The 9,867-nt window shown below is 42.9% G+C and overlaps 1 protein-coding gene across 1 annotated transcript in view; it reads left to right on the top strand.

Moving 5' to 3' along the window:
* Nucleotides 1–3,018: 3,018 nt before the first annotated feature.
* Nucleotides 3,019–9,867, top strand: part of ADAMTSL3 (ADAMTS like 3) — a 185,765-nt gene continuing 178,916 nt past the window's right edge. The window contains exons 1-2 of the mRNA XM_009897286.2: nucleotides 3,019–3,268; nucleotides 5,219–5,313. Coding sequence (XP_009895588.2) covers nucleotides 5,239–5,313 — 75 coding nt within the window. The 5' untranslated portion in view covers nucleotides 3,019–3,268; nucleotides 5,219–5,238. The remainder of the gene's footprint in view (nucleotides 3,269–5,218; nucleotides 5,314–9,867) is intronic.

The following is a 9,867-nucleotide window of genomic DNA, read 5'->3' as shown; positions in this document are numbered from 1 at the left end:
GATTTTACATTTGCAGTTCAGCCAAACATATTTTTTCCTGAGTAGTACAGACTTGTTATAAAAGAATGACCATCAAAATAATCAGTTTTGCTTAGCTGAACTTGTTTGGAAATGACATTTATGTATAAGTGGAGTCTGCTGATGTATGTATACCTGGCATTTTATGACAAAGATAGAGAAATCTGGGTTTTCTCTTTTAGATGTGAGGGTTTTCTACTCACTGAGAGTGAAATCTGGTGGTTTTGATGTGTTTGAACAGAGGTTTTTGTTTACCAGACCAGAGATTTAATTTTCTTCACTTTTACCCTTAGCTATATCTTGCAGGATCTTCTTTTCTCAGCCATCTCTGCCTGCACTGTTGAGTGTATGTTGAAATTTTCTATTACAGTTGAATGTAAACCAATTAATGACAAAGTATTTCATGTCTATGTTCAGTAGTGATGACATGTGGTCTTAAGCCAATACAAACTAAAAGATAGGACCATCAGATTTCCAATGAGTTTCCTCATTAGATGCCAGCTCTACAGATAGTCAAGGTCATGATTATGTGTTCAATGAAATAAGTGTAAATGCCCCTATTTCACAATTTTATGAAGAATAAGGGGTTTACAGCTGTCACATTTAATGCAATTTAAAAGATGCATTTTTAAGAGAACAGAAAAAGAAAACCATATATCTGATTTAAAAAAGCATTGCTAGTAACAAGAGACAAACACAGGAGTTATGTATGTGAATTCTGACAGTTAAGAGCATTGTGATAGTTTCCTATTAAAAAAATCTTACACCAACTCTGCTAAGCTAATGTGGCATGAGTGGGAATTAGAAGACTCTGTAGTAAAACTGCTAATAAGGAAAGGACTTGACACTGAACCAGGGGTTGTACAAGCATAATGTAATAGACAAAGAGCAATTGTTGCTGCCTTGAAATGTTTATAATCCATATAGTCAAGACAGAGTGAGCAGAAGGGAAGTGAAACGTTTCCTCACAAAAGGGTGATTTCTTTTAAACTTGAATGGTCAATTAGTTTTTGAAAAATTGCTGACAAACTTCTCCAGGGATGAAAATTAGGGATTGAGAACCTGTAAATTTGTGGCCTATACCTTTAGAGTGTGTATTGAAGGAGCCTGCCATAGAACTACAAGCGCTGTGAATTTTGAAGTGGTTATTTTCAGGCAGCTCTTGCCTGGACACCTGAACTTGTTTTTGCTTGCCTCAGCTGCAGTCATTATGGCAATGTATGAACAGGAGTCAAAATCTCAAAGCTTCCAGGTTCATTGGAGGTCTAGAGAGTAAAGTGGAAGTAGTGTGGAGTGATGTTGAGGTGAAAAAAATAAATTGGATGAAGGAGAAAATAAATGAGCATTCAGTGAGAGTGATCTTCCCACAGGAACATGCCCTTTTAAAAGCTGTCCAAAACTCTGTCTAGTTTCTAGTAGCAGGCCAATGCTGTCTTTTTAATACTGCAAAGACTGTTATTTCCTGGGTGCTCACCTTCCTCACAAAACAACAACAACAACAAAAACTTGAGTGTAATAAAACCAGACCATACGTGGTGGAGGGGAATGGGGATAACACTGTCATTTCAGTAGCTTGGGCAAGACATATTTTACTAGGTAAGGTACCACAAGGTGCTTGCATTATTTATCCAAATGTTGCTTTCTGAAATCTCCCTGTGGGAGTAAATCTTGCAGGTGCTTAGCTCTGTTTTCTTACAGGCTGTATGAATTCAGACATAGAACCTATGACCTGGGACCAAGATCACACAAGCAATTATATATGTAAGAAGCAGCCTCACTTTAAGTTGCTGAGTCTGATGTGAACTAACTTAGGCTACTTGCTTTTACACAGCTTCTTTTCTACTCCCTAATTGATTGCAGGAGATGAGCAAATGTTTCTAAGACTTGTGTACATGATATTTTATTATCCTTTACGGTTAGGAATGCAGGCAGCCAATGGATCTGAAGCAAATAGCCACAAGCAGCACTGAAGTATCAGATTCAGCTGTGCTGAGAAAGTAGAGAACACAGAGAACACTGAAAAAGGCAAAAGCAAAGAAATGCTGACCAGGATCCAAACATAGAAAATGCTGTTGGAATCTCAGGGCCAAACTTTTCAATCTAATCTATTACCAGTGCTAGGAACCGGCTCTGGCTAGAAATATCCAGAGCTATTTTATCTAAATATGCCCATCTGCCAAACAAATTAATAGCCCACTCTGCAGCTTTTGCCTCAGGGACCCAGGGGACTACTTCACTATTGAGGGGTAGAGATTTTTAAGATGAGTGATATTCTGAATAGGGGTGATGTAAACTGTACATTCCTAACTAGATGGCAGGTCTTGAGGGTCAGCTTTGTCATCTAGTTGTTTTCCTTCTAGTCTTCCTCCTCTTTTGGATTTGTTCTTGTAGTACTACTAGCCATAGTGTTGGAACAGAACAATCTATTTTCTGCATCGGTTGATCTAATGGATAAATCCTGGCCAAAAAAAATAAAAATCACTTTTGATCAAGTCTAAATTATCTGCTAACTGCACTGGTGTATTGTTTTTGAAGATAACAAACTGCAGAGGTATAAGTCACAGTTAAAAGACTTTGGTTAAGTAACTGTAGCAACTGAAATGGGTGGAAAGCAAAGCTTTCCGGAAGTTTCAGATACTTTTAGTTGACTAGTATTACAAAAATAAAAGATCAGGTCCTTATCAGTACTCCTGCCTGTCACAGAGCCTATTACCGTGGTGATGTGCAGACTGGAAGGAACAGCTTTCCTCAGCTGTCGGGGTGAACCTGCAGAGAGAGCAGCCTGTGAGCCTTACAGTGGCTACGGCAGCAGGTGCTGGCGCGTAGTCCGCGATGTCCTGCGAGGCGGGAGCAGCTCGCGGGCTTCCCGCTCTGCAGCCTCAGTCCCGCACGCGGCGCGGCTGGGCGGCCAGGCTGCTTTCGGCAGAGGGCGCTCTGCTCCTAACCATGGAGGAGGCGCGTTCCCGTGCTGGTGAGAAACCCAAACGGAGTGGAGACGTTTCCAGTGCAACATTTTTTTAACTAACTCTTCATCGGTTATGTTTAGTTCACTGGAGCGTATTTTTAACTTCAGTGGCAAGGAAAATAGCCCCTTTTCTGCGTGCTGCTATTAGCCGACTCAACGAAAACTTGGAACATCCGTGGAAGCCGTAGCGCAAAGGTAGAGGATTTCAGTGTTGCCGTTTAGCAGCCCGAAGCTCAGAGGGAGAAGAGTGAAGCTGTCGTGTGAGACCTACTCGTCAGATTTACAGTAGGTAGCTTAAAAATACCGTGCAGGGCAGCAGGATTAAAGACCTCCTCTGAGTGAGCAGATCTGCAGCTGTATTGTGAGAGTTACTTGGAGATGAGACACAGGATGGTTGCGGTTTTGGAAGCTGCTTTGCATCAGACTTGAGGGCTGACTTCACGGTAGCTTTTGCCCCTCGGGGGAAGACGAACCACTTGGTCCGGAGCTGCCGGGGTCTCGGCCGCCGGCATCGGAGCGCCGCCAGTGCCTCTGCAGCTGGGCGGCGGGGGGGAGAGAGGGGCAGGCCGGGCCCCCTTGGCCTATAGCCCGCTTGTGCTGGCCGGGGCAGCAGAAGCTGCGCGGGGGGCGCCGAGCCGCGGCGGAGCGGGCGCCGGGCCGGGCCGGGCCAGGCCACGGCCCCGCGCCGCAGGTGGAGGCGCCCGGGCGCCTCTCTCCGGGGCCGGGCTGCGGGGGCGGCCAGTTGCCAGCAGCCTGTAGGACCTTGGCGAACGTGCGACGGTGGGCTGGAGCCTGGCGTGAGGGAGGGGCCGCCGCTCGTGATGCAGGATGCTGTATTCCCGGTGCCGTGACAGGCGAACGGGAAGGAGACGCCGGCAGAGCCGGACCCAGCCCCGCTGCGCTCTCCCTGCCGAGCCGGGCGCAGCGTTGCCGCACCAGGTGGGTGAGCGGGCGGCTGCTCCTGGGGGCCGAGAGCCCTGCAACCGCCTCCCCGACCTGCTGCCCTGAGCCGGGCTCCGCTGGCAGCCGCCGCAGACCCGCCGACCGGGTTCGGCGTGAGCAGGGGTGGCCGCGCGGCTGGGGAGGGTCGTGGTAGTGCCTCTAGGGAGCGCAGGCTTCGACCTGTGTGAGGTGCAGGAGTCCGCTGTGTTTTGCCAGTTGTGGCTCTCAGCAGTGCCCGGCGGTGGGGTAGGGTGGGGGTATGAATCCTCCTTATTGCTGTAGTTGATTTAAACTTTTGAATGACAGAAGCATCCAGGAGTGATAAATGTTTTGGGAAGGAGGGGAGTTTTTAATTTTTTTTTAATATTTTTTTTTTAGGAAGGGAAGGAAAGGCGTATTTCTGTTAGGAGTCTCACTTATGTTTAGCTGACAGGTGCAAGAGCTGTTTTGGATAGATGGTTTTGCTTTGGGATAGCTAACCTTTTGGAAAGCAGTGCTGTTTTTGAAGGAGAGATTTGTGTTCACTGTGGGGCTTTGGAAGTACTGGGGTGGTGATTGGCGGGGGGGGGGGTTGACTGCCTGCATGTGTATTAGGGGGCGTGGAACTTGTAATGTTTTGAGATCAGTGTGATAATGAATGTTCTGAAGCAAAAAGTTACACTGACACTGGAAATTAATAGAGTGGCAGCATTATTGTGTGGTGGTGGGTTGTTTTTTTTTGGTTGGCAATTTTAAATTGACATTTTTAGTAAAAATGACTGATGATTTCACCCTATAATGGTGATAATCACTACACTAAATTGATGTTTGTTTTCTCCACCCAGATCGCTTAAGTGTCTGAGATGTTATGATCAGAGCTTTCAAAGGCAGTGCAAATGATTGCTGAAGTTCCCAGGGCTGGGCTCTCATCTTGGAGAGGGTGAAAGTGCTGAAACAGTACATCAGAAATCCTAGGCTCCCTGAATTTTCCCTTCTGGAGATCAAGATGGGAGGGGTTGCCAATTTGATTAAATTCTTCTGCATTCAAGAGTTAATCAAATTTGCCTGCTGTTGCCAGCTTCCCCAAAGCTTTCATTTTCACCCCTTTCTATTCCCTATTTGGATCTACCTCACCCTCCAGGCTGTGCTCATAGCATGCATTGCCTCTCCTCTTCTGGCCAGCACAAAACTCTGATGTTTGCATTGCATTTCTTCCAAAGGCCGGTTCCATGCCTTTGCCCAGTTTGCTTTAGTCATTGAAATTCTGGCAAGGTCCACTTGGTTTTGTTTGTAACGTGAAAAAAATTCTCTCAGCAGAGTCCCAAGGCACGAGGATGGCCATCCCTAAAGTCACAGGGCTGTCCTGGGAGATAACCTGGCTTGCTATTGTTCTCTATGCTCACCTACAGGTAGGTGATGGTCTTGTTCCTATTGTCATGTCTGTTCCTTTATCAGATGATCTTGCTGCACACTCTGAATTGCTGTTTTTAAAATAGAAAACTACTTAAGGAACTGCACTGTAAATAAAAGCTACCAGTTGTGAAGGTTTTCCTTTCAGTGAACTGAATTTCAAAGACATCCATGTAGGAAATTAATACTCTCTCTCTACCTGGTAATATTGTACCTGACTTTACTATATGGGACCTAAAGGGGGATCTTGCCAGAGGTGTAATGCCGTGGGTCTTCTAGGCAGCACAGCCACTCTCTGGCCCCCAGGAGGTTTAGCACCTGATAAATGTTAAGATACTATAAGTGACAAGGGTAGAAATATCTGAAGCGCTTAGAAGGTGAAGGCAGTGTTGGGGACAGGTAGTTCGGGGGGGAGGGGGGAAAGGTAGTCCAAAAAGGTTTTAGCTTCAAATGTTCAATGAATACAGGAATTGTGGAGGAAAACCATAGCTGCCAACTGATCTATTGCCTGACACATGAGCCTAATCAGTTCCAAGAAGTGAGTATTTCAAGAAATATGGTGTGCTGGCATGCAGCAGAAATGTTGTTATAGTATGTCATTCTCTATACTGATAGTTCCCACAGCACAGAACATTTCAAGGATTGTTCAGTTTTAAATACACCCAGGTCCAGAAATCTTTGGAAAGGGACAGCTAAATAAACCAAAGGGTATTTTTTGCAATAGATAGCAGGGTATTTTAAAGTATTGAAGTAAGTTCTGTTTGTGCTGTTGCAGTGCTGAGAAATGGTGCTTTCAGACTGGAGCCTGACCGGTGCATTACATAAATACACATTCTGAAGAGTTTTGCCTTGAAGGAAAATACAGGAGGAGTAAATTCAAAAGGAGTGTGAAGTACTGGGGAGACTGTACTAGACAGCTGAATAAGGGTGGACTTTGAGATTTAAGGTAGTGGAAATGGGGCATCAACTCATGCTCAGTAGCCCTGCTGAGTGCACTGTGCAGTCACTTGGCAGCTGCCTGTTGATGAACACCTCCTATATCTGTATTATGGTTGCAGCTAGTCATGAAGGTACTCTGGGTACTTGAGTAAAGGGCTTGTGTTAACAATTACAAGATTTATACTAATTGTGCAGTAAAATGCAGTGCATTCGCACATGTCCAGGCAGATAGGGCAGCAGTGGGATCTTCTGCTTTCTCCTTGCATATTTCTTATGCAAGAACAAAAATGTTACTGGTTTGCTGTGCCTGTGCAGCTTGTATTTTTGTGTGCAAGCAGCTGAGTAATGGGCTGTGTGTAACACTCAAAAGTAGTAAGTAAAGTTCATGTAATAGTTCTGTTCAAGATAAGAATGGAAGTTCAGAGAAGGGAAATGTCAACTTTGTGCTTGGGCCTTTTGGTTAGGAAGATATTTTTATTTTATTTTATTTTATTTTACCTCTACAATAATTTTTTTTCTTTCATATTTTTCTTGTTGTAGAACTGGAACCAGTAGTGGCATAGTTTCCTCTTTTCCACGAATGGTTTGGCATAGCTTCACTTGTCTCTTCATAATAAAAAGCAACCCAAACACACTGTAGTAATCAATAGGCTATTGTGAGTAGCTTTATGAACATTTCAATCCAGGTCAAACTTTTTGGTCTTGATTGTGCTTTAAAGTATTGTAAACTATTTGACATATTTGAGTCATTAACACTTAACCCAAATCTTGTAGGAGGCCTTTCTGCTCCTAAGTTTTAGATGTTTTATCACAATTTTAGGCACATTAAGGTATTTTATATTATTTAACATAACATTTTTTGGTATCCAATAACCATTAATTCTTTAATTGGTTGCTTGGGGCCATACTATATGGACCACACACAGCCATTCTACCCTAATATTGTACCATAGCTTCCACTTGTGTTGTTTTTGGCTATTAAAGTGCTTATGTCTGGAGCTAATCAATTAGAAACAATTGGATGCTGGGCAAGGTCACAAGTCCATGTCACATCACTTATGTGCAATTGATTAATTTCATCCGGCTTGAGGCAGGTACAGAATAAAATAATGACCATTTAAAAAGAATGTGGTGGAAATGTGGTATGAGTGTAGTGCAAAGAAAACTTTAACATGAGAAGTTGTGAAAAAGTGGTAGCTGTTACTGAGAAGAAATGGAAGTTAACTTTGGTTATAGGAGCCCTTTCTGATTCTTCATAGCACAGTAACAAGCACAGCATGGTGTTTCGTTAGGCTTCATGCTGTGCTCTGCCCTTACAGATATGCAGCGTCTCAAGTTTGACAAAGTTATTTTGTCAAGGGCAGATTAGTTGCTTTACTGGTAGGTAAGTTAGACTTCATAAGGTAACCCGGTAAATGGTTTACTGCTGTGTGTTGCTGAACTGCCTTTTTCATTATGTTTGCTCTGTGACCAAGAGCAGTGGCATAAATAGCTCAGGAGGAGATCCCTTATGGGCAGGTAGCTTTGGCTGTGGTCTTCTGCAGATGTAAAGCCCATGTTTTCTGCTATGTGCCAATGTAAATGGGATGAATGGAATTGCATTTGTCTAAAGCCAGTGGTAGTCCAAGCAAATGATCTCTGTATGATTTTCTTGAAAACAAACTGTAGTAGATGAGCTATCAAAACTACCGATTTTCAGAGATAGCTAAGCTAATAAACCAAATAGAGCTATCCAAGTCCACTTTTGCTTGTTTTAAGTGATCTCTGGAGTTCGTATGGCTCCATAATAGAATAGAATTAACCAGGTTGGCAAAGACCTTTGAGATCATCAAGTCCAACCTAATATTGGTAATTGGAAAGGCAAGATGCTCAGTCTGCTAACCAACACCCTTAACCTTCTGAAAACATTGTAGAGCATTCAGCTAAGTGTTGTTATGAAGTGTATGTGAGGCTGTGTGTATTTGTATATTCTTACTAATGGACTAATGGCAGCAAGAAATGATAGCTGGCAGATTTATATAAACAAATATATATCATCAAGAATTTTACACATGGATTCATTTTAGATGTATTCTCTGGTATGGTGTTTTCAAATCAGGACTGTGCTGAGGTTCTTAGGTTCTTGCAGTTCGAATGAAACCCTCTACGAGTCAGTCCATTTAATCTCCAAAGACCATGGGGTTTCTAATGTCTGAGTAGGGAATAACAGTGAAGACACCATGTCTGGATATTTAAGAAGCATTAGCTCTGGGTTTCTATGGAAGGGAAAGCTTTTGCAGGTCACTTACTCGTGGAATAAACTGTGGGTTGCTCCCATGATTTATGTTTCTTCAATCCCTGCCTGCATTGTGTTGTGTTTTCTTTTTTTTTTCCTAACTATCTGATGTTTTAGATGTAAAGGATATACATGCTGAAAACATTATCTTATTCAGAGTGATTCTGCCATAACCAATCTGCCAAAAACTACCAACATAGTAAATGTCTTTAAGGTTGAGTTTTGCAAGGCCAAAAATCTGATGTCCATTATATGACATAGTGAACTTGGAGACCATCTTTGTGAAAAACCTTTGGAATATTGTTTTATAGTCACTGAACACATTGCATACTGATGTTCAGAAAGGAGATTATGATCTACATGTTATACAAAATCTCTAATAACTTTAATAAAAAATACCAGGATGAGATTTGCAAGTCCAGAGTTAAATATGAAGCAGATTCCCTTTTTTGTAGGCAGGTTGCAATTCTGCACCCATTTGGAGTTTTGCCATAAGCCTCAATAGTCCTGTGGTTTTATTCTTAGTTTAAAGATTGAAATGCCTCTACTATAGACAAATAACACTTCTGAGACTCTGTAGAAGTGCTCTGACTTAAAATATTCATCGTTATTGACAGGGTTGTAACTCAGTGACAGCATTACCAGAAAAATTATCTAAGTTTCTGAACTCGCTTTGAATTTATGACTAATAATGATTGCTCAGCCAGTACTCATAGGATCTGAACTGCTGTTACCCTCAATTTAGTGTCCTAAAGAATTGAATTGCCATGAAAGTTGTGATGAATCTGCCTTGTGACTTGAGACACTAACTTATTGAGTATTTTTTAAAAATACTCAAAAAACTGAAGTCAGCTATGGGAAATGGCCAAGAGTGAAGGCAGCCTTTCTGTCCATTCAGAAATCAAGATTTAGCCATCCAAAAGAATAAGTTTTTCTTCAAAATAACATGTTTAAAAATCTGAGTTCTTTTTGTTGGCTTTTACTTCCAGAACCTGTGAGTTTCACATATTAGGCTGCACCTTGAGTACTGTGTCCAGTTCTGGGCCCCTCAGTTTAAGAAGGATGTTGAGGCTCTTGAAAGTGTCCAGAGAAGGGCAACAAGGATGGTGAGAGGCCTATGAGCACAATCCCTATGAGGAGTGGCTGAGGGAGCTGGGGTTGTTTGGCCTTGAGAAGAGGAGGCTTAGGGGAGACCTTATTGCTGTCTACAACTACCTGAAGGGTGGCTGTAGCCAGGAGGGGGTCAGTCTCTTCTCCCAGGCAAGCAGCACCAGAACAAGAGCACACAGTCTCAAACTGTGCCAGGGGAAGTTTAGGCTCGAGGTCAGGAGAAAGTTCT

This window comes from Dryobates pubescens, chromosome 17, assembly GCF_014839835.1.
Source record: "Dryobates pubescens isolate bDryPub1 chromosome 17, bDryPub1.pri, whole genome shotgun sequence".
Taxonomy (NCBI): Eukaryota; Metazoa; Chordata; class Aves; order Piciformes; family Picidae; genus Dryobates; species Dryobates pubescens.
Note: the sequence above shows the minus strand (reverse complement) of the source record. Positions and strands in the feature narration are given on the sequence as shown.